The 24,539-nt window shown below is 35.0% G+C and overlaps 1 protein-coding gene across 3 annotated transcripts in view; it reads right to left on the minus strand.

The window, feature by feature from the left end:
• Positions 1-503: 503 nt before the first annotated feature.
• LOC139695104 (synaptic vesicle glycoprotein 2B) overlaps positions 504-24,539 on the minus strand; it is a 52,422-nt gene continuing 28,386 nt past the window's right edge. The window contains exons 4-13 of one of the 3 annotated variants that reach the window (XM_071593736.1): positions 22,032-22,097; positions 20,778-20,939; positions 18,929-19,091; positions 14,855-14,976; positions 10,196-10,434; positions 8,616-8,785; positions 5,329-5,591; positions 3,254-3,413; positions 3,051-3,178; positions 504-1,403 (exon numbers count right to left, since the gene is read on the minus strand). In XM_071593736.1, the coding sequence (XP_071449837.1) occupies positions 1,348-1,403; positions 3,051-3,178; positions 3,254-3,413; positions 5,329-5,591; positions 8,616-8,785; positions 10,196-10,434; positions 14,855-14,976; positions 18,929-19,091; positions 20,778-20,939; positions 22,032-22,097 (1,529 nt within the window). In that variant the 3' untranslated portion in view covers positions 504-1,347. Of the gene's footprint in view, positions 1,404-3,050; positions 3,179-3,253; positions 3,414-5,291; positions 5,592-8,615; positions 8,786-10,195; positions 10,435-14,854; positions 14,977-18,928; positions 19,092-20,777; positions 20,940-21,385; positions 21,467-22,031; positions 22,098-24,539 lie in introns of those variants that run through there. The other 2 variants (XM_071593737.1, XM_071593738.1) reach the window with 2 other exon arrangements.

Here is a 24,539-nt window from a genome sequence, read left to right on the forward strand (position 1 = left end):
ATGCCTGTGATCCAGCAGAAGTGCTGAGACCCTAGAGTGTCCTGTTTCTACCTCTTCAGGTGGTCCAGATTGGGGGTGAACATTGATAAATCACTGAAAATTTCAGAGAAGTGGGTAGTGTACAAAACATTTACAAAACCAAACACCTTGAATGATCTCTAATATATATGTTTGTGAGTCCTTGGACCATATCATGGAATGAAATTTCTATGGAATTCAATCATGAAAATAATGTGCTACATTCCATGAATATGGGGCCTTTGTTAAAAGATTATAAATATATTATTTATAGCCAAACAGGATCATAATCATTTCATTTCATTGTAAATTTCATCATATTTTTCATTCAGGTCATAAACTTCTTTCAATATGTCATGGATGAAGTTTTTGCCAGAAAAAAATAGAACGTTAAAGGCATATTTTACGGAGGAAACCTTTTGGCTGGAATGATTATGGATGGAAATGAAACCATTAAATGTATAAAAATCTGACGAAGGCTTTATTTTTGATCTGATTTTAAAGCAAGTTTAATTAAATATTTCAGAAACAATTTAATTGAATCATTACATCATTCATTAAAAATGAATTGAAAGACCTTTGGTTGATGGTTTATATTAATATTCATGAATATATAATTGAATGGCGATTCACATTGACCAAAGAGGACTGAGTCCAATTTTAAGGAGTATATGATATATTATTGTTTTCACATGGTCTTGTAAATTAAATGTTAGCATTATAATTTCACTTTTGGCCATCACAGTAAGAGAGTCTTAGATCCAAATTACTATCACATATTCTTGTAGACTTTTCCACTGCACTAATATTAATTGATATTCATGCCAATGTTGTTAAGCTGGAAAAAATTAAATAGCATCGCAATCGCATTTCATGAAAAGTATCGGTGTACGAGTAAGACAAACGTATGTCAATTTATAAATTAGAAAACTGGCACACATTTCTGCTTCCAAATCTTTCTATAAAATGGGTCCATGAATATTTTAGTTCATGAGATTCATGCACACTTTTCCATACACTGCAGTACATGCACAAAATACTCTTTGAAAATGTAATTTGTCATCTGTATGAATTGTTATAATGCATAGGTATCTACCTATTCCAAAAAAAGTTGGTATTTGGGCCTTATACTTGGCAATGGAAATGATGTTATTCACTTGTTTGAAGGAGAACGAACTGAACCAGTTACATAGGCATCGCTCATACAATAGTTTTAACCTCTTGATGACATTTTTACTTATATAAATGCTGAAGATGCACAGCTGTCAAAAATTCAAAATTGTCATTTTGCTGAGCCAATCTGGAGTGGAACTTAGCTGCGTTCATTTGTCAAGAAAGAGGTTCTCTTGTTGTGTTTGGTAAGCATAAGCATAGAAGTCCACCTCCTGGAAAATTAAATGTTCGTTATTGAGAGAAGGTAGAGGATGAGATATTTTTTCCATGAAATGCTCATTCAAACGGTTTGTCTCTGGGTTTAGTGGTGAAACAACAAAGAAGTACATATTAACATTAGGGTTAGCAGCTCAACTTGTCAAATATGTACTCAAGTCCTCCAATTATTTTCTCTAGGATTGGAGTTGATAGAAAGCTTTCTCTGGGATTGGAGTATATCCTGGGTATTGAAGTATACTGGGCCACTCTTTATCAATACCTGAAATGGATGGCTGTAGCATACAGTGCACAGGGTTTTTATAGCTGTCGCTGGAGTGAGAAGAATTTTAATACTAATAATGGCATCATTAAGAATACAAGAACAGTGTGATCATCCATTTTGTCCATTTCCATGGTTTTAGCACTCTTCAAAATTCATCATCCATTAAGTGAGGATTGTGGTGATGTGTAATGGGTATGAAAAATGTGCATTAGTGGATATGACAGTTAAAAAAAATTGAACATTATGTGACAATGAAACCTGAGAAGCCTTGGCCATGGACCAGCCAGTTTTTCAAGCTGGTTAAACCTATCATCCTTACATCCCTACAAAAGTATTCTCGAGGGGCAATAGAATCATGGTGTTGAAGTGAAAAATGTAGATGTCTACGGGGAGATTATTTTTAGGAGTGACTGAAGTTTAAACTTAATGATGTAAGTGGCTTGTCCGAAAATATCAGGAAACCTTCAAACTTGAATGATCCTCATTTTCTCATACTGTTTTTGTTTTACTTATTTCCATTTGAATGTGTGCCTTAGCTTATATCTCTGTTTTATTAGTATTAACCGAATTTCCTTATTTTAAAAACTATGGAATATATGTGATATAAACTAGAGTGAAGTCATGTGAGTACTTAGGTGGACACAAATATTTAGTTAGTTCAGAATGAAAAAATTATTCTCTCAGTGATGAATTACTTTTCTTTGTGAGTTTTCAATGCTTTAATTCATTACGATTAGACGTGTGGCTTTTGGTAAATAAACTGTGTGATAAATAATTCTTAATTTTTAAAAATACGAAGTTCTTTAGATTTGCAAATATGATAATAATCATGTCAATAATTTAAATGACTACCTACCCATCAATTTGTTCTATTTAAATTTGTAGTGTTATTTGTGAAATTTGTTCATAATATTTCAAGGATTATTGTACATGCATACATTAAATTTATTACTTCATGCTGGCATATTTATGGTGGAAGAAATCAGTTTAAATGCCAAATGGAAAATATTAATGCATTATCAATGGAGCCTTTATGGATTTAGGAAGGAAAGATGGACTTGCGATAGCAGCTATTAGTTGTAGAATGTGAGTGACAACTTTTCTGGGCTAAGAAAATGGATCAATGAAGTTCTATGTTATTTATTCCATAATATGAAATGGTAAGTTGACATTTTGGCAATACTGAATGAGAGAGACTGGACATAATGAAGGAGGATCACTTACCTAAAATATGAACCAAAATTCCATTAACCACGGTAAGAAAATTACTCTAGGAGCGTTTGTTTTGTTATTGTCTTGACATTGATTTTGGAAAAATTAGTTAGATGTAATGATCATAATTTATTACTAATTTACCAATGTAATTGGTAATTCTTACCAATTAGAAGTCCTGCAACTATGAATGTTGGGGCCGGGCAATATGCATCCAAAAGCATTGCAATCACAATATTTCCAATAATGCCACCTAGTCTGGCAGCCACCATAGATATTGCAACTCCAGTTGCTCTGAAAATAGAATAAATAGATATGAAAGTGTTGAACTAACTACTATTTCCATGTCAGAGTCCCATGTGAGCAAACCTTAAATTTGTGGGAAAAATTTCGGTGATTAGGCAGTCCAAAGCAGCATTTCCACAGCTGATGGCACTGCTAAAAACTGCGGAAACAATCAAGTTTTCCGTGGCATTGTGAACGAAGAACATTCCAACTGCACAAGCACCGGACGTAAATGTGCTGAAAACTAAAATCATAGACAATAAGTAATTACTGACTAGATACTGTAAACTATAATTACCCTTTAACCAAGTACACTTATTAATGGATTAAGAACTTATTAAATATATTGGATTCCTCAAGAATGGCTTTTCAATCAGATTTTCTATAACTGTATTAATAAAATAGCATTTTTACCTTTTCTATTGAATTTAACATGCTCTGACATTGTCACTCAAGATGATGATAACACTTAAGAAAATCGCCGCTGAGAAGACCCATTTCTGTCCAAATGAAGCCTCTACTTTAAAAATTGGTTTGTCTGCTGTATTTTATGCCTTTCTGCTTTATTTTTTTACATGGGACCCGGAGTTCTTGATGAACTCTTTCCTTTCATATTGTTAGCCATTGTATTCATTTATTATACTTTGCAATGAACTAATAATGCACACAAAAATGACAATAATGTCTTGGTGGAGGGACTTCCTCAAAGTTATCTGAATTTATTAGCTCCTCACATTATTTATTTACTATCCTCAGTCCCGCCCATACTTCTATTTCATTTATTTTGCCCATGACTCAGTCTCTCTCTCTCTCTTTGCCTTCAATAGCCATGCTGACTCTCCCTCATCAGTTTTTCTGCTTCCTGATTAATTCACTGATTTGGAATTAAATATGTCCTCTGGGTCAACTCATACTTATTTTGCCAAAATTAAGCCTATCCTCTCCACTTTACCAAAATGTTTCTAAAAATCAAAGCAAAAAGTAGCCTAATGATTTTTTATTATTTATTTTCATTATCATTTCCTTCCTAAAACCAAACTAAATTTTGCTTTTTAATCATATTTGTTGTTCTTCTAGCTTCTATCAATTGATCATATTTCTATAGTAATCACTGATAGTATACATAGATTTAGTTCATGTGAAGGTACACATGCCACTTTTACTGTAAAATTTGGCCAATTTTAACTGTTTAACTCCAACAAAAGACATTTGCAAGCATACTAAAACATTTATTTATTTTTTTGGACACCCTTGAGTAATTTAGCAAAAATATTCTTTCATACGTCTTTATTTTCCAACAACCTAACTTGTTTGCCATCACTGTCTCACTTTATTTTATCTAAACCCCAGGGCATTATCATTTATTATACATATTTCTTGTCTATGTTTATGAATTTAGAGCCAATTTTTAATGCTAAGTTCCCACAAATTTTCTTCCTACAGTCAGAGTTTATTCCCATCAATAAAATACCAATTTCATCTCATTCGAGAATATGTCTACTGACATTCGTATGAAGTAAAGGCACTGTGCCTTAACCTTTATCTTCCTAATATATTATTTAAATGGTATCTTTCAGAATCTCCATGCTACGTCATATTTGACCATGCCTGAGATGATGTTTGAGTGAGGTTAGAGGTTATGCTGAACTTTTCATCTTGCAAAATCCTTATGTATTCTCATTGTAGCCATTCCTTGTCCCTAAGCCATCTTGCCTGTCTTTCTTTGCTCACCACTTCCTTCATATAATACTATTTTTTTTATCAACTTTAAAATATTATTAAGTGTTGTCCTGTAGAAACTTCCAGAAACAGTCACAAACCTCTATTATAAGACTGATTTTGAGAAAAATAAATAAGTAGGAGTAGATGTACCCACATGAATTCTAATTTTTAAGGTTATCAATTAATTTTCAGGTTTAGACAGTAGGTAACTACCTAGTTTGAAGAGGAGTGGTAAAGGGATTCACTTAATTTGCTTTTAGAAAATAATTGCCTACCTATTGCCATCATTAAGTTATTTTGAGTGAAATGGTTTAATGGTTAGGCAGAAAAGAATAAAATTCTTGAATGTTATGTGTTAAATGAGGCAAAAGATCAGTGAGCTGTTTCTGGGAAATAGTACCTTAACTTATTTCCCCCTCAAATGGAGGATACAGTACCCAGGAAGAACTTCCGGCCCAGACGATCAATGCAGAGAACTGCAAAAATATTGCTGGGGATTGCGGCAGCAACTGTAATCAGGGATTCCATGAACACGAAGCTTTCAATCTTGTCAGTGCAGAGGTCAGCATGAGAATGCGATCCTGATGTCACAACATATGAAGTCACATCACATACAGAGGCATCCTTGTTGGGGTGTTCTCTACTAAATTCATCAAACCGACTGAACAGCTCAGGAAACCACATCATTAGGCCATAATACCTGAAATACAAGATTGAATTTTTGTCATGGAAATGGCTTTTTTCATTTGATTATCGTGAAAAAATATATTTTAGAGCATGGAAGTAATTGCATGAAGAATAAATTTCATGAACTGTTTATAATTTACGTCCATAATTTGTCAAATTCTTGCTTCTTTAGGCTGTTGTTAATCTAAATTTGACCTACAGTTGAGTAACGCTGTAAGTGAAATGTATAGTTCCTACTCTGTAAAATGTATATTTCATGAATCAATTCTAAATATTCACCTTATTTATTATCAATGTTTTAATTTTTGCTGATACTAATATTATTTTGGGGAATTAGGTAGCCAAGAGGGTAGATGGTTGGACTACTGACCGAGAGGGTCCGAGTTCAATTCCAGGACTTGCCTCTGGGCACCCTAATCTTCACGCAGACTGTTTGATTTGTCGGGTACCAGCTCTTTCTAGGAAACCATAGGTTACACAGAGTAAGGATCCCCATATCCTGCTGTGTGTATTTCACATGCCTGGGCTTAGTCCTAGGTGATCTCACCTCACTTATCAAATTATTTTAAAAATCACCTCATTTCATTTTAAAAATAAAATCTAATATTTGCAGGTTTTTTAAAATTACTTTTACTTGAGTCAAGGATTTTACTCATAATTTTAAGTGAAAATGTTCTTTTCAACTTTACATCATTCAAATTGTGATCATTAAATATTTATTTCTCCCCTCAAAGCCAAATGCTATATTTACGTGATACCTACTATTTTCTCTTCTCATGTTACTTTATTATGTATCAATTAACTTCCTTTAAAACAAAATATTTGCCTCAGTCCATATGAAACCCACAAACTAGCGTTTATACATTCACTTCAACACATCCTCTACACACTAAATATATAGTCTATTCTCTTTCTATGCATGGCCCCCGCATTTGAAATGACCCCAAAACCCTAAGCAAATTCCTTTCCAAGCTTTACCCCTCTGTATTCCAGCATGATTACCCAAACTTCCTCCCACTAATTTCTGAAGCAGTCACACATCCCAAAAACCTCATATAACAGCAAAAATAAACTTGTCTTTTGAATATTCTTAAGGATACCATGTCCATTTCTAAATGCCCAACCATTCCCAAAATCCTTCCAATTCCATGCACCGGCATGTAATATGACACCTCAGTAACAGCACTTTCTCAAATTTCTCATTCCTTCCAGCATCTTCCTGTACCTAAAGTAATGCTATATATAATCTCAAATGCAAACTTTGCTGGGCCTTTTACATCAATCCCTCATTTTCAGAATTAATAAACACCTGTAAGCCTTCCTCCACATTCATCTCCATCCTAATTCCCCAACATACTACTACCCGCTACATTTCTTAAGATAACTGTTACAATGCATCAATTATTTCCTCTCTCTCTTATACAGTCACACTTGTTAAAAATTCCACTAAAAATAATTGAGCAGGTATGATAATGGCTTTTAAAATCATTTCAGCCGCCTGAATTGAATGTTACTCATTGTCAACATCTCTCTTCTGCACCCTCATTGGTTCTCCTGCACCATTCATTTCGGAACCCTCTCCCGATTTCTCCTTTCCTACTTATCCTGACAGTCAATCCTTTCACATTGATGAAAAGCAGGGAACACCTAAATATTTTATCAGAGTCATTTGTTTTGGGTGTTATTCCTTCTTTTTTGGTTTTTGTTTATTGTGTTTCATATGAGTATATTTCATTAATGTAATATTAATTGCTGTATATCACCGCATTGCAGTTTGGTGTGAGTTGGGGTGATTGCTCCCACTAACAGATATTAGATATCATACTTATAATGAAATGAAATAATATAAGCATAAGCAATGTTAAATACTTTATATGTGATTGTATTGAATAAATATATAGAAAGTTCCTTGTGAACTATTCAATTTTAAATAGCCATTTATTGAATTGCATGCTCTGTCAAAGTGACACGCACCTTTTCGCTGAGTTTAAGTTTCCAACCATTTAACGAAGAAAAAGTTCTCAGCTTATGGAAAAATTATGCATAGTTTATGAAACCATTCCTAAACAATATTTAATTAGGTTTAATGAGATTGCTCTTATTGTGTTAACTTCATTTGTGTCTTATATAAGGAGTGGATATGGGCATGATGCCTTCATCCACTCCTTGTCTATAGATGAAATACGTATTGGGAGCATTAAAAGTCTAAAAACCTTATCAGTCAATCAAACTTGTAAATAATTCTCATGGATGACTTTCAATCTTTGAAGATTGGTAAATAGGGTATGGATATGTTTGTAGTACATTCCCTATTATTTGTAACTGGGCTCATTTTTACAATTAACAGCCTTGGGAATTAAAGGAAAATTGGCACTCTTTCACGATTTTAGGGTGCTTTTACTCTACTCACTGTCTCACTATGATCAAGGGGTGCTTATAAAATTCTGATTTTTAACTCTAAGTTCATACATATGATATATTTTATGAAAAATTAACTTAACAGTAAAATGAATTTTTACATTCAGTGCTATCTGTGTTTAAAGTGAAATGCTTATTTAAGAAGGCCATATACAAGCATACCTTGACTAGTAGATTGCCAAAAATAATAATAACAGTGTCAATGCTTCATGTCTCTCTCATCTGGCACTCTTTTGCACAAAAAATCCTAATAGTCATGCATACAACCCTAAAGCATCCCATACGAAGGTTACCCTGGCATGCAAGCCCGTAACATTATTCTCAGCGATCTGTACCCTATCCTCTCTGGTGGCAAAACCACCACCAATCTACTTTCCAAATGTCCCTCTGCAGCATTTAAACCTCCAGAAAATCTTTTGAATTTGTTTTTCAGGAGCAAATGGAACTAACCACAAACGCTTGCCCCCAGTTCCTCTATCATGTGACAGGATTGTTTTGCTTCAATCATTGCATTCACAATATGTAATCTTCTAAACTGATATTACTCAATGCCACTGCCACTGATGTTATTACCAATACCTCTTGACATTGGATTAAATCAATATAATGACCAACTTACCCTATGTGAAAGGTGAGATTGATGGTGACTGAAATGAAAGTATACTTCAAAATTGGCGGCATAAATAACATTTTGCTATTTTGTAATATATCTCTCCCCATCTCTTTACACTTTATTGTTTTTCTTTTATGATCTTCACAGAAATGATTATCTCCAAGTAATTCTTTAACCTGAAAAAATCAAAATAAAAAATATTTAAATAATTTATATATCCAAAGATATTGTTCTTCATTTGTGTTGCATTAATGTGATTATTTTTTGTTCTTCTTTAAATGGCTCTTTAGACTTTGGTACTATTATGAACAAGAAGTGTTCAATTAAACCAATGTAATCTTGGTCTTTATCACTTATTGAACAGGGTGAAAATTCATTAGTCCTATCAGGTTGAACAATAGAAGGGGATGAAAGACCAAATAAGCTTCCTCATTTATCATTATCTTCCCCTTGCCCCTCTACTGAATCTATCAGGCCATTGTTTCTTCAAGCAGCTATCCCTCCTAGGTTTAAATGGCTGATTTAAGGAAATAAATCATTATGTACCTGAAATTTCTAAAGTGAATGAAAAATCTCAGAGGAATATTACAACTCCTCCCTCCCCCTCTCTGCCAGTGATCATACAAAATGTTTCCCGCAAATCATCTTGACACCCTTCACATATGCAACACCAAAAGTGCTACATTAGTTGATTTCATGGTAAAAAGCTTTCATTGGAATCGAACCCAGACCCTCAAGCAAAAAGCACGAAGCTTTAAACACTGAATTTCCTTGCCCCTTATAAATGATATAAAGTTGTAAACAATTTTTGAGAGAAAAGATGAGCATGTTGGAGGTTGTGATTGAATTGACTTTATAAGCCTTGACAACTATACTCCCTGAAACAACTTGAATTAAATACCACACTGCAAAAGAATTACAACTGATATGCTCTTTTGTATTTATGTGCCATTCATGTACCATTTATACTTTTATCAACACTTCCCTTTTCATCGCAGTGGCAATGTGACTTCTTTCTCTTTCCCTTTTAAAAACAAAACTGATCACTCTAATCATTTCAAATCCATTAAATGGTACCAAAAGGGTATACATGTAATATAATATGAATATGCTGTTGAGAAAGATGAAATTTTAATTTTTCTGATTTGGGTTTCTCAATAGACACGCGCCAGAATGTCTGCTTCCAATAATAATAAGGTTTTCTAGTATAATGGTGCTTGGGCTTTAAATGCTTGGGAACAACTTTCATTTCTTGACTGCTTGAGGATATGTCATCCATTTTCAAGGTTAAAAGAAGAGAACGGTTGAACTGGAATGTTTATAGAGAGATGCTTTGGTTGATAAAGGCTTTGGGAATTTATATGAAACAAGTCAATGATTGACTGTTAGAGGTCAAAGGCTACATTGGGTTCAACCAAGTATTCAAATGGAGAAATTGAAACAAGAACTGATTTTTATGTCTATCACTTTAATTTTAGTATTTTTACCTAGGGCCACTAACTTTGCAGGCTTTTTATGTTAATGCTAGTAAATTTGTAATCAGCCAATTATCCAGGTTATGCTTTTATAAATTAAAATGAAATTACCGGATAGGTATCTTCAGTTTTTCCAGTGTTTGATGCATAAATTTGACGGAATATAGACAAGGCCTTGTTTGCTTGTCCATGCACCAAAAGAAATTTTGGACTCTCTGGCAGAAAAAGGAGTAGAACAGCCACAATGAAGCTTGGTACCGAGCAGAGCAATAGAAAAACACGCCATGAATTGAATAAAAAATTTGCAGTGGAAAAGCCAATATTGCTTGGAATCACTATCCATGCCATGCCTGCAAAAAAGAGAAAAATGAGTAGGTACTTATTTTACTTATTTGTAAATATTTGCTTTTTACTTATTATGAATGGTATTCTGTCGGTAAAGGTATGTTTAAGGTGGACACATCCTATACAATTGTACAAAAAATATATACTACTTGCCTCTTCTAACAAAGAACACAACCTGACATCCATCTCTGCAATAAGTCCCTCTTTAATTCTGCCTACTTCCCTCCTCCTGTCATTCCATCCAACACATCTATCCCATTCCTTACCCTTCCTTGCTTGCCTGTTTCCTCTCTATCACAGTCTTCAACATCATATTGCCAACAAAAATGATCTGTATCCATCATCTTTCCTACCTCCTTCCAAATTCTCCAATTATGAAGGTGTGTTTTATAAAGTTAATGTGCATTTTGTCTTGATAAGTTAAAAAAGTCCATAATCAACATTAAATCAAATATCTCACTTAAATATCAATGGGTGCATGAATACCATATGGAAGAGATGCTGGGAATTATGAAAGTACTATTTAATTAATTCCAGTTGTATCTCATGTAAGAAGTAGGAATGGCTATAAAGGGAAGGGTATCAGATTGAGGCATTTGAAAGGAGGGCAGGGTGTTCTTGCAGAGGTTGATTTCTCCAGAAAGGAATATGGGAGAGGTCAGTATGGTGGAAGTCTGGGAAAAAGTCATTAATAGTCAGGGAAGACAATTTTTCTTTGACAGTTTGCAGTCCCTGTTTTCTCTCACCTAAAACCTTCATATTCTGGGTAAAGGTGCAGGATTAACAAGACACTATATTCATCCTTGACACTCTGACAAGGTGAAGATATCTAACCTTCCCCCCATTCCCTGACTCCAATATTAATTTTGAATATCAGCTGATGACTCATGATGGTAGTATTGTGCATTCTATATAATTTTGGAGGGTGACTACCCTGCTTTTCCTATTCCACTGATCTCATACTATCTCTGACAAAGGGGATAGACCACAATTACTTTCTCAAGGCACATTGATTTAAATGCAAAAAAGAGAAAAGCAAATATGAGGACTCTGAAATTTGGAAGGACACAACCTATACTATTTCTCCTCACAAAAAACCTGGAAATCAGGCACTGCAGTTTTTTTGTCTTCAATTCCACATGCTTCTTTCCTCCCTTCATTAAAGCCAATATGCCTGCCCTATTCCTTTGTCTTCCTCGTTTACCCTTCGTTGTCCCCTCTATCACGGTCTTCAACATTCCATTGCCAATTAAAATGTTTTAAAGCCATCTTTCCTGGCTCCTTTGGATTCCTCACCATCCACAATCTTCCCCCACCATACCCAGCACTTTCTCATCTGTTTTCCTATCATTCCACCTCACATTTTCCATTCTTCTCCACACCCACATTTCAAAAGTCTTCAATCTACACCTATCATCCTGTTCAATGACCATGTTTCCACACCATACAAAACCATGCTCTATGTTAAGTTTTAATGTGCCTTTTCTGAACATCCTTACTCAACACCCCTGTCATTAACTTTCACTGTTGCTAGTGAAAGCTTCTTTGCCTAATGCAATTCTTTCCTTATGCCCCTACTACTTTGAACATTTTGGTCCTAAACACTTCTGAGATACGTGAACCTTCTCTAGTTTCTGCCCTCCTATTTTAATGTTTAACTTAGCCTTTCTTTTTCCCAAAAAACATATGACCTTTGTTTTAATTATATTTATTCACAAACCCAGTATCTTCTGCACTGACCTTCCAATACACTCAGGATGACTGACTGTCTCACAAACTATGCTTGGTCATCAGCAAACCTGATATAAGAACTCCCCATTAGTTTTCATTCCTGCCTTCAGTCCTTCCCATGTCTTATTTACCATTTTTTTCACACATGCATTCAGTAGCATAGGCGATAATGGACACTCTTGTCTTACTCCTCTTCTTAACACTGGCCATTCGGACTCTCCATCAACCATTCACACCTGCGCAGTCTGTGACATATACAGGTTATATGCATAAGTCTCCTATCCCATCAATTACTTATATTTTCTGTAATACCTGAATTGATTCCATCCAATCGGCTCTATTAAATGCCCTTTTGAAACTATGGAACTAGCAAATACATCCTGATTGTATTCTGTATTCCTCTCTATTCATGACCTCATTACTACATTGCTATCATGTGTGACTCTCCGCTTCTTGAACCCAAACTGATCATCTCCTAAGTATTCATTTTCCCTGCTTACCATCCTCTCATTAATGATTATGAGGACCACTTCAGCCTTGTGCAAAATCAAGCTTATAGTTCTATATTTCTCACATATTGCTACCTTTACCTTTTTTGGAATAAGAACTAAAACTGATCTGACAGTCTTCTGGCCAAAGTCCTCCCTCATAAATGCTACAAATTAGTCCATAAAAACTTCCTCTCACAATTTCCTAGACTTTTAAGTAGTTTGGCAGGAATTTTGTCTACCTCAACTGCCTTATTTGATTTAATCTCCTTGAATGTCCTTTCCAGCTCACCATCAAGTAAGCCTGGATCTTTCCTTGTCAACATCATACTCTCTTTCTGTCTTATTTCTTTACCATACAGTTACTCTATGTATTCCTTCCAACTCTCTTGCATCTTTTCAAGTTCAACCAATATTTTCTCTGACTTATCTTGGATGGTTTGCAACAATATCCCCTTTTTACTTCCTGACTGGGTTTTCACCTTCCTATATCAGGGCACACCAATTTCACCCGCTCTCTGTAGACTTTACCACCATACTTCTTTTGACCTTTTTGTTGCTCATTTCAGTTTATTGTTTTACTCTTTATATGTTCTTCTACCTAACTTAATGTTTATCCTATTCCATTTCCTTCTCCCATCTATCATTCTAGTCATATCATCCTTAATCCATGGTTTCCATATCCTCCTCTGATTTACTGTTCCCATGGTATCTTTTGTTGCTTCCAATATCCTTTTTACATATGATCTCATTTTTTTCCTATAGTACCTAGCTCTCTACATTCATTCATGATTTTCCTTACAGCCTGCAGATACTTGATCCTTGTCAATCTAATTAATGCATCTACGTTCCAATTTGTAATTCATCTTCCCTGTTTTATCTTTTTGAATCAAATCCTACAGTTCATCATAAGTAAATTGTGATCCAAGTCTGCATCTGCTCTCAAGAAAGAGTGTGAATTGATGATGCTGTTCCTAAATTTGTACCTCACTATGGTATAGTCTAACTAAGATGTACCTGAGTCCCAAGCATTTTCCATGTGCTACTGCACCTTTTGTGTTGTCTAAACCATCTATTTGTTTTGATAAATCCATCTCCTGCAGAACTCTATTGCTTTCTCTCATGATCATTCCTTCTTGTTTGTAAAACATAGTCCCTTACCTCACTACCATCTCTTCCTTAGCCTATCATCAAGTTCTAATCCCGCGTCACTATCAAATATTTCCGTGCAGGAACACATGTGGTTATGATCTCTAACTGATTGTTTCCCCTGTTGACATCTTACTCCCTATGATTGCCTGATGGCATGTTTACTTTAACAATGACCAAGTTTGTTGGTTCTGCTTTATATTTTACTAATTATATTTTATCTGTCCCTTGCTCTATGTTTACTATGATTCCACCTATCTTTTTGTTCAGTATTATAGTCACCCCTTGATGACTCTTTTGCTTTGCTTTGTATTATATTACTGTATAATTATCACTTTAGTGATCCCCACTATCCTTCTATCTCAACTCACTCAGTCCTAAGGCATTTCTGTTTCCCCTTTCAATTTCTTGCTTTATATTTTATAATTTTCCCACCCTGATTATTGTCCTAACATTCCAAGTTCCTCCTCTAACTAATGCGGTCTTCTTTTGAGGCCTCCGTTTTATCAGATTTTAATTCTTTATATATTAAATATTGAATGAATAATTGCTGGCCAACATTGTATGAATTGCAATTCTTTTAATGCCTCTAGCAAAGGTGAGAAAGTTGAATAAAGAAATACTGGAGGTACTTGAATGTTGGTGCCCGTGATAGAATGCCATTTTGAAAATATGACACTGGCAAATACATCCTGATTGTATTCTGTGTTCCTCTCTATTAGTGACCTCATTACTACTAAGCCGGGTAGGGGAAGAAAAAGATTAAGCTTTTTGAACAGCATGAAGTTAGGCAGGAGTTACAAAGATAAGAAGAAGGAAATAAAGTGAGGTGAATGCAATTGGATGTTTTTATTACATTGTAGATGGTAGTCTTTGGAGACTGTTCCAAGCCTGTATTTAGGTTGAATACCTCAAATGAATAGTGGAAAAGGTTTAGACTAATGTGCTTTCAGGGAAATCAAATGCAATTGGAGTTCAAGTCCAAGAATGGTGAACTTGAAACATCCATAATGTTTGAACTTATTGGACATACATAAGATTATTTCAAACAACCAACCTGCCACAAACAAATTCCCAAGAGTCCAAAATGCTGCCATGAAACTTAGCATCGATCCTCTCTTTTTCTTGGGCTGAAATTCTGCAAAATATGACCAAATTACTGGTCCACTTCCTCCTAACCTGGAATTGCAAGTTGAATTGTTGTATGAATATTCATTACTAATGTATGACTGTGGTTTATTATAATGAATCATTATCTACAAATCAACTAGTTACAAATAATTCAAACATTAACTTTATCTTATTTATAAAATCAATTATGAATCAGTTATTGCAAAATACTTCATAAAATTTCATTAAATAAAGTGGTAAAGATCATGTTTTCATATTATGCTTATATAATTTTGACAGCACACTTTACTCTAAGAATTTAATGTAAAATTATTTTATTATAATATTCATTTAAACTGAGGTAACATGTTGTTCAGTACCCTAATAAGAGTTAAATTGCATGCTAAACTAGAGAGCTATGAACAGTTTACTTCTTATAGCATTGAAATTTACCTAATTTTGCCTAATATAAGAAGCTAATATAGATTTTAGAAGGAGAGGGAAGTTTTAGTTATGCTTTTATGTGTTTCTTATGCTTTTCTCTAGAACATGCTGATACTCCTTTTTTTTTAATCCAGCTAATGCTTCTAGGTTTCATCTCCTAAACCATCTTCCCTAATTTATCTATTTGAATCCCATACTACATTTCATGATTACTATATTGTGATCAGAGTCCGCATCTGCTCCCAGATACTGTGCGAATTGATCTTGCTGTTCCTAAATCTATGCCTAAACATAATATAACCTTTCTGAGTTGCCTGGCATTTTCTATGTATTCCTACACTTTTTGTGGTGTCTAAACCATGTGTTGATGATGACTAACCCCTGTCTCCTGCAGATTTCAATTGCTTTCTCCCTGTGGTCATTCCTCATACTTAAACCATTATCCCCTGCCTCATCAGCAATAAATCCTTCGCCTACCATTAAATTCAAATTCCCCATCACTATCAAACATTTTCCTGCATGTGATTATGTCCTCTAACTAATCGTATATCCAATTGACTTCTTCCTCCATATGATTAGTTGGTGGCATGTACATCTGAACATTGACCAAGTTTGTCAGTTCTGCTTTTATCCCTACTAGTAATATTCTATCCATTGCTTATTCTATGCTGGCTACACTTCTTCCTAACTCTTTATTCAATATTATAGCAATCCCTTGTCGGCTCTCGTTCCCGCCTCTGTATATTATTCTATAAATATCACTCCAGTAATCCCCGCTATCCTTCCATCTCACCTTGCATAAACCTAAAATATCTATATTTCCTCTTTCCATCTCTTGCTTTTTATTATCTAATTTTTCTGTATTCAACATTGTCTCAGCATTCAAAATTCCTATTCAAACTTATCCGTCTTCTTCTTCCGTGTCTTATGTGCTGCCGCTGTCGGTTTTGCTACTCAAGGGTTTCGTCACATGACAATTGCAGAAGCTTTGCCTCTCCTACTGGCAGGCACAACACACAGCTGACTAGGTCGAATTCCGTAGTTGCCAGGACTAAATTTCTCTATACTGCCGATCATGAAAGTCTTGGGAATAATAATTGAGGTGATTTCCCATTGCTTTCTTCAGTAGTGTTTTTAACATGACACCATCACTCAATGGCCCCCACTGGGGTCAGATGCCTTTGCAGCTACCTCCCTGAGGAACAGATCCTGAGTGACTACTTTTCATCTAGTTCCTAGCCTCGACCTATTTGGCATGGGTGACCCTACCAGGAGCAATATTATTACTCACGCCAGCACATTTCTGGGGGTCAATGGAACGCAGAAGCCCTTCCACCATGTCAAGGTTGTAGTCAATGGGAGGGGAAGGAGAAATGCTACATTTGAATAAACTATAAGTGCCAGGAAGGAGTCTTTTTCCCTTTCAGACTTCTTGTATAAAGCATAAGGAAACATCAGTTGTGAGAATTTGAAAATCCTGAAAATGAAACAAACCTGCTATCTAATAACCCAAATACCCTTATGGTGTTTTGCAAAGTAAGATGCACAAATTAAAATATCAAATGTATATGGAATTTAATGTAGAACATAGGTTAGTCAAGTAAGTCCAGTAATTAAGAAGTTAAGTAAGTCAAGAGCATGGGCAAGGATTAAAGGCTGCTGAGATATAGGCATGGAGAAGAATTGAGACAGTAAGTCAGAGAAAAGGGAAGACTAACGATGGACTTTACAATATGGAAAGGGATAAGAGTGAGTTGCTGAGGAATATCAACAGAAGACACACAAAGTGCATAGAGAATATATTAAGAGGTAATAGGTTTTTAAAAGTGGTAACAGAAGGGAGATTGCTGGGCAAACAGGGAGGAGAAAGAAAGTGACTAGTCTTGAGGAAGGCATGCAGACAGCTAGAAGATTTGATGAAAAAGGAGAAGTAAATAATGTATGTCAAACAAAAGGAATAAAATGCAATCCATAAGACATGGCTCTTTGCAACCATGCAATACCTGATATTAATTGGTGAGATACTGCCCTTTCGTGTATGAAAACTCTCCCAGGGGTCCCATAATATCCAATGGGAAACAAATCATTCATCCTAACTGGGATTCAAACCTGGAAACTTTTATGTCTGGTCGAGTGCTTTAGCCAGTTAAGCTATCAAGGTTAAACTCAAAAATTTTTCAATGATCCAAGTACAAATTCTGGTTGAGGTAAATGATTTTTCACTTTGAAAATTGTTGTATTGTAATGTGCATTTAGCAATTGACTCCATTAAAATTTACTATTGAATCGTCCCCTACAGTTTCTTAAACTTCCTCTAGGGGGGAATCGACAAGGAATTTGCCCAACATTATATTGCTTAGGAATGACACCCCTCTTGAAATATCTCAGTTTTTGTTGGTATGATTATTCTTATGATTTGATATTTTACTGGCTGGGGGAAATATTTTAAGGTAGTGGGGTGTTGAATGTTGCCATAGAAGGGAAAATGTTGGGTAAACAGGGAAGAGGAAGGAAGAAAATAGATTTGTTAAATGGCATGAGAGCAGGCCTAAGGCTAGAAGAACTGAAGAAGGAAATAAGGTAAAGCAGGAGGAAGTCTTTGCAAAAAATATAAGATAACAGCCTTTAGGGACCCTCCAAAACCTACCTTTAATTGAGTTAGATTATCAATAACATTAAATTGGGCTAAATAATTTTCTAAGTGCATAGTTCTAATCATAGTTACAGATCAGAGACATGGAATATTGGAAAAGTGGACCAACAAAGAATAGAAGCATTTGAAACATGGTACTGGGGGAGAATGCTGAAGATTAAATGGATAGACAAAGTGAAGACCGATGAAGTATATAGAAGCGCAGAAGAGGAAAGGACCATATGGAGAGCTCTACGACAAAGAAGAACTAGATAGATTGGACATACCTTGAGGCACCTTGGATTAGTTAGAAACATAATAGAAGGAAAAATTGATGGAAAGATCCCATGAGGAAGGTCAAGAGACAAGAACATAGGGCAAATTAAGAAGGACGTAAAACAGAAAACCTACCAGAGGGTGAGGGTTTTAACACTAAATGGGGAAGAATGTGAGGGGTGCAGTAAACCAGTCTTAGGATTGAAATACTTATGATGATGATGATAATTCAAATATTTTATTACACCAAAATTATTTCTTCTGGCAATATTTTGCATTGGATATTAAAATAATTTGGTGCATAGAACAACTTGTTGTAACTATTGATCAACTAAGAAATGCAAGTGATTTCTGTAAAAATGTGAACATTTTTTGAAGATCACACTCATCGGGTAGTGTATATTTTCATCTAAATGTATGACTAAAAGCATTTTTTTAATTCAATTGTGTATATGATTTAATTTTTTAATTTCAACTTGTTTACTTGCTAGGAATGCGTGCCAAAATAAACATCAAATCACAATTTCTCATTCTGCTGGTATTAAGTGTCACTATGTTTTGAACTGAAAAAATGAACTGCTTTCAAGTAGCATTTTTTATTCAATTACCATTCCAAAATGTCCTGCATTTACTTCATTGAGAACATGAAACATTCTTTGGATTACTCACGCAGCTCCGTTGAGGAATCGAAAAAGCATGAACAGTTGGTAGTTCTGGCATAAGCTGGAAGCAATGATGCAGACACCATTCATGAAAGATATGACAATAAGGACCTTCTTTCTGCCCAAGGAATCTGCCACTGCTCCCCAAATATAAGCACCAGCCATCATTCCTAGCAACAAGCAGAAAGGAAGCATTTTGGATTTATTCAATGACTTACTCCAAAGGAAGGAAAAGAAGTAGGTATCAGTAGTAAAATAGTAACTAACATATAATGATAAACTGTACCAATTGAGGAGAAAGGTGGATAAAGGGATGATCTCTCATAAAGATATTACTAGATACCCATAAAAGTTTTACATACACCACTAATTCTACAAAGTGCACTGTAGGCTACCAGTACACTGGAGTGGCAATGCCTCAGTAAATCAGCGAATTAAATTTTCTCATCATTAGTAGAAGTCTCCTGGCTTAGGATGAATCCTGGGACCACATACTACCATACTCCTGAACCCTAAATAGCAGAATGACATAAAATTTTCTTAAACGCTATACTAAATATTAAATTGTTCTCAGCCCTGAATACATTTACCCTCCCTTTATTTAATCCAAAATACCTTCTACATATTTCCCTCCCTCTATGTTGCTTTCCCAGCGTTAAACCCTCTATTACTGTACCTGGCATCCCATTGCCTTACGGTATCTCCTGCACCCCCTTGTCTTGCTTTTTTGAATTTATCTCAACAGCTGTCTCACTTCCCGCTTCATGCTTGGGACTTTATTGTTGGTTTTCCCATCTTTCCATTTTATTTTCTCCATTCCTCTCCACATTATAATCTCAAAAGCCTTTAATCTAAATTTTAAAGTTTTTACTAGTCTTGTCAATTCCAATTTTACTTTAGGTGCCTGCAATCAATGCTCATCACATTGTAAATGCTTCCTTAACTAATGAAATTCATCTTTTATGTCCATTCTACTCTGCCACCCTGATTTTGCAATGCACTAAGTAACGATTTACAGCTTTTGGTTGCTTGCCTAACCAATGCCTGATCAATCACAAACTAACTGATTTGAAAACTTCTTTTCCTCCATCCCATTTCTCCATAACCATTTTTGTGGTATATGCATATATTGAGAAAAACAGTTTATAATGGGCATGCTCCCTGCCTAGCATTGCCCAACCCACTTCTCCATTCACTCTCTGCACCATTGTCAATCTCTCTAGTCTGCTCCTTTTTCTGCAAAATGTTCATTAATTTTACCCAGTTTATTCTGTTAAATGTCTTATAATAACTGATAAAGCATACAATGATATCCTGGTTATACTCTGTGCTCCTTTCTACTAGTAACCTTATTTTTGTTATGGCCTCACACTTGTCCATACCCTTACTGAACCCAAACATCTTCTCCTATGTAGTCACTTGCTCTCTTCTCTGTCATTTTGTTAAGGAACCTAAGTATTATTTTCTTCTGTTGCATTTGAAATCAAGCTAAAGTCTTACAGTACTCACATGCTTTTGCTTTTCCCTTTTTGGAATGGGCATCAATACTGATATAACTAAGTCTTCTGGCCAAATACCTCATTCTATTAAAGAGCCCATTATAACTTTTCCATCCCCATTTATATAAATTCTTGTGTAGTCCTGGAGGATGTTATCCATTCCTACAGTCTTCTTAGATTTTATTTCCTTTAATGCTTTTTCTATCTTAAGGTCAAGTATTCCTAGTCCTTATATCTCCTTTAAAATCCTAAATAATGCTTTCAATACAACTTCATGGTAGATACAGCAGTACCAATAAGTGGTCATAAGAAGTGATTAAGTGCATTATTAGAGTTTCTACCTTAGCAGTTACTCACCGATAAATATAATGCTGTTCATCCAGCCTTTGGTCTCGGTATTGAGTTGAAGGTCACATTGAGCTGATGGTAAGATGAAAGACATTGAAATCACATCCATTTCCTCACTGGTGCTCACAAAGCCGCATACAATCAGGAGGAAATAGTGGAACTTTCCATAGCCTGAAAAGATATTAAATTGCGTAGTATAGGAGCTGCAAAGGTGATCTGCAAATTTGTAGGGTAATTTTATAAAAACTTGATTAAAAATGTTTTTCATATACTTTGAAGTTGTTTGAGGGGCGCTAAGGAATAAAAAATACTTTGTGAATTGAGATTGAAAATACTACTTAACGTTAAAGAAGTTTTTTTCACTATTCCATGAGCTTGATTGTAATGCCTTGGAGAGGCATTAAGAACTCAAATAAAGGATGTCATTGGTGGATTTTAATAATCGAACATGATTAGAAATACTCAATATAGTTATTTCATTCAAAATCAAATGGATTGATCAATGCACTGTAGTATGTGGCACTAGTTTCTTTGAATTAAAATGTTCATTTAGAAATCTCTGGATAGCCACACTAATTGACTAGATAGTTGGTTTGATAGGTGAGGGTAGAGCTCACCTAATACTAAGCCCATCTGTGAGTGAAATTCACACATCAGGTTATGAGTGCCACTTCCTTTCCCTGTGCTTCCTCTGGTTTCCCAGGAAGATCTGGTACCCGAAAATCACACTCTCTCAGGTCAGTAGCCCAGCGCTCTACCCACTGGACTACCATGCCTCCAACTCTATGAAGGAAAGCTCTGAATGTAATTTTGTCTAGGTGCTATTCTGTTCAGATTATTTCATGGAGTTTTTTTGTTGAACAACCAGATTAAGCTTTGGAAAATTCTTAGTTTACATTTTAATTCCTAAATATATGAGGGATTTGCACTGTTTACTTTATACACCAATGGAACTGACTAACTTGACAACTGAGAGTATTATGTCTGTGAAAGAGTTAAAATGTTTACTGAATACTTAGATAATTTCTTGGCAGTGTGAGTGAACTACTTTGAGATGATCTCTATTGTGGTCTTAAAGCTTAAATTGTACAATCAAGAACATTTTGACATTTTTGTTTGTTTAAATTAATGTTAAATTGCTCTCATATGGCTGGAAATCATCTCCAAGGATTTAGAATACAATTCCCTAAGGGGTCAAGTATATATATTGTATTAAGTACTTAAAATTAATTGCTGCATAATGCAGAATGATTAACTACTCACCTGTCATCTGGATGGCTTTTTCAAAGTCAGCTTTCCCCTCATTGGGACAGCATGTGACAGGTACTGCTGCATGAGTAGAGAACAAATAAAATATTAAGCAGATGATATGTGAATGGATAAATGTAATTCTAAATTAACTGCCTAAGTGTTACATGAAATGAAGTGAAATGCAAATTGCAAAATGCATATTGCAAATACCCATATTCCTGAATGCCCCTGGTTAATACATGGATGGTCTGAAAAGTTTCCAACTCAGAAAATTTCAGAAAAAATGTCTTGTATCTTTGTAAGGTTGGAAACTTGTCAGACCACCCTCGTATATTGCTTCCCACATTCCATAGTACATCGTAAAAGAAATCTGATTTTCTAACAATTCAACCTCTTATTCTAGTCAATATAAGCTTCAGTCTTGTGATGCATTCAGACAGAGATATGTTTGTGAAAGAAAAATAATGCAATAAAGAGTATTTTAATTACTTAGAATAAATCCATTTCATGATGTGTTAGAAGCCGTTGATGCTTCATCTACACTGCTCACATGACTGTTTGGTTGGTTGCATATCTTCAGATGGAAATCTGAGCAAAAATTGGAACACATGAGACAAGCAAACTGAGTAATGTGCCATGTTATAAGACGTGAAATAGAAGAAAAAATAAAGCCAACTGTTTCTGTAAGCACAGTCTGACCTTCATCATTTGATCATTCTGCATTAAAGGTTAATGTTCTTTTTTTAAGTCTACTGACACATCCATCCTGGTCTACATTTAACTAGTACCATGCTTTTCTGATTGAAATCTCCAGATTAAACACTAAATTAAAAACTTTGTTTCCACCCAAAAATTGACATAAAAATTAAGGAGCATACCCATCTGGTATGAAGACCTATATTGTGTAAAATTGGCTTAATCAGAGCTGTGAGAGGAAGTCCTTTTCCTTTGCATTTCTCAGAAAATGACAGTTTAGTTTGTGAGGAAGAATCTACCAAATTCCCTTTTACATCTTTAATACATGTCATCTAAAAATTTTGATCTAAAGATTCCTGAAAGTGCTTGCATAACTCTGTTCAGCACACCGATTTCTCCCTTCCTTGGGAAACTTTCCATATCCTTGCACTGAATCCTTCACCATGCTTCTTTCACCCTTTTAATTTTCCACTTCAGTTTATTATTTATCTTTTTGTATTCCTATCTCCTTCTCTCACACATCTCTCTAATCATGCCGTCAGTAATTCATGTTTTCCTTGTTCTTTTCTTATATAACTGTTCCTATAGCCTAATTTGCAGCTTTCAGTATCCCTTATTTTACATGTTCCCATTATTATTCTAGTGTACAAGCATCCATTTACTCATTCATATTTCACCTTATAGCCTGCAGATACTGATTTCTGATGATACTGTTTAATGCTTGTAAATTCCAGCACCACAACTATCTTTCTTGTTTTATCCTCTTGAATCTGAGGTTTCACTTCATCAGGAATAATTTATAATTTAAATTCACATTCACTACCTGAGAACTGCATTAGTCACACCGTTCCTATATCTAACCATAACCATATTGTAGTATTCTTAATCCTCCTAGCTTTTTGAATCCCCTAAAATTTTCCATTTATACCTATGCCTATTGTTGTGCCTAAACTAAGTGTTCGTAATGATTAAACCATACTGCCCTCGGAACTCTACTGTTCCCCTTGGTCATCCCTGTTTTTAAACTGCAGTCCATCACTATCAAATGTTTCCTATTAGAAACATCTGCAATTATTTTCTCGAATGGATCATATTCTTTGTTGACTTCGTCATCCCTTTGATTGCTTGTTGGCATTTAGACCTAAACAATGACCAAGTTCATTGATCCAGCTTTGATTCTAATAATAAAATTCTGTCACTATCTTGTCAAATCTTTGCTCTGCATCTTCATACCTCTTTAATACTAAATGAACCCCTCACTGCTGTGACTTCTCATATTTTGTAATCATCCAAGTAACAAAAAGATTAAAGAGAAGTTTTTATTTTTTATTTACATTAGTTATCTGGCTTGGCATTTATGAATTTCCTTCTCATTCTATCAAGAACTTAACTTCTAATTTGTATGTTAAAACCATAGTCAATGTTTATGTTTTCTAATAAAGTCATCATATGCCAATGTTCACAATGAGAAAACAGTTCATTGTTCCTTCCCCACCACTTTATATTACTTTATAATTATTGCACCAAAAATCCCTATCGTCCTTCCATCTCATATCATGCAGCCCTATATCTATACTTCCATCTTCAGCCTTTTATTATCTAATTTCCATCCTCAATGTCATCATAACTTTCCGACTCACTGTTTTAACTGCTTTGCCCTCTTCTTTGTCATCTTTGCTGTTGATTTTTTTTATTGTGACTGCCCACTTGGCCCAATGGGCCAAGTCCCACATTTGCCAGGACTCAATTTTGTTATTGGATCATCTTTTGTTTGTTGAATAATTAATTGAGGTTTTTAATATCACCCCATGACTCCAATGTCTG

Source organism: Hetaerina americana, unplaced genomic scaffold (assembly GCF_022747635.1).
Source record: "Hetaerina americana unplaced genomic scaffold, ioHetAmer1.1.p SCAF_6, whole genome shotgun sequence".
Taxonomy (NCBI): domain Eukaryota; kingdom Metazoa; phylum Arthropoda; class Insecta; order Odonata; family Calopterygidae; genus Hetaerina; species Hetaerina americana.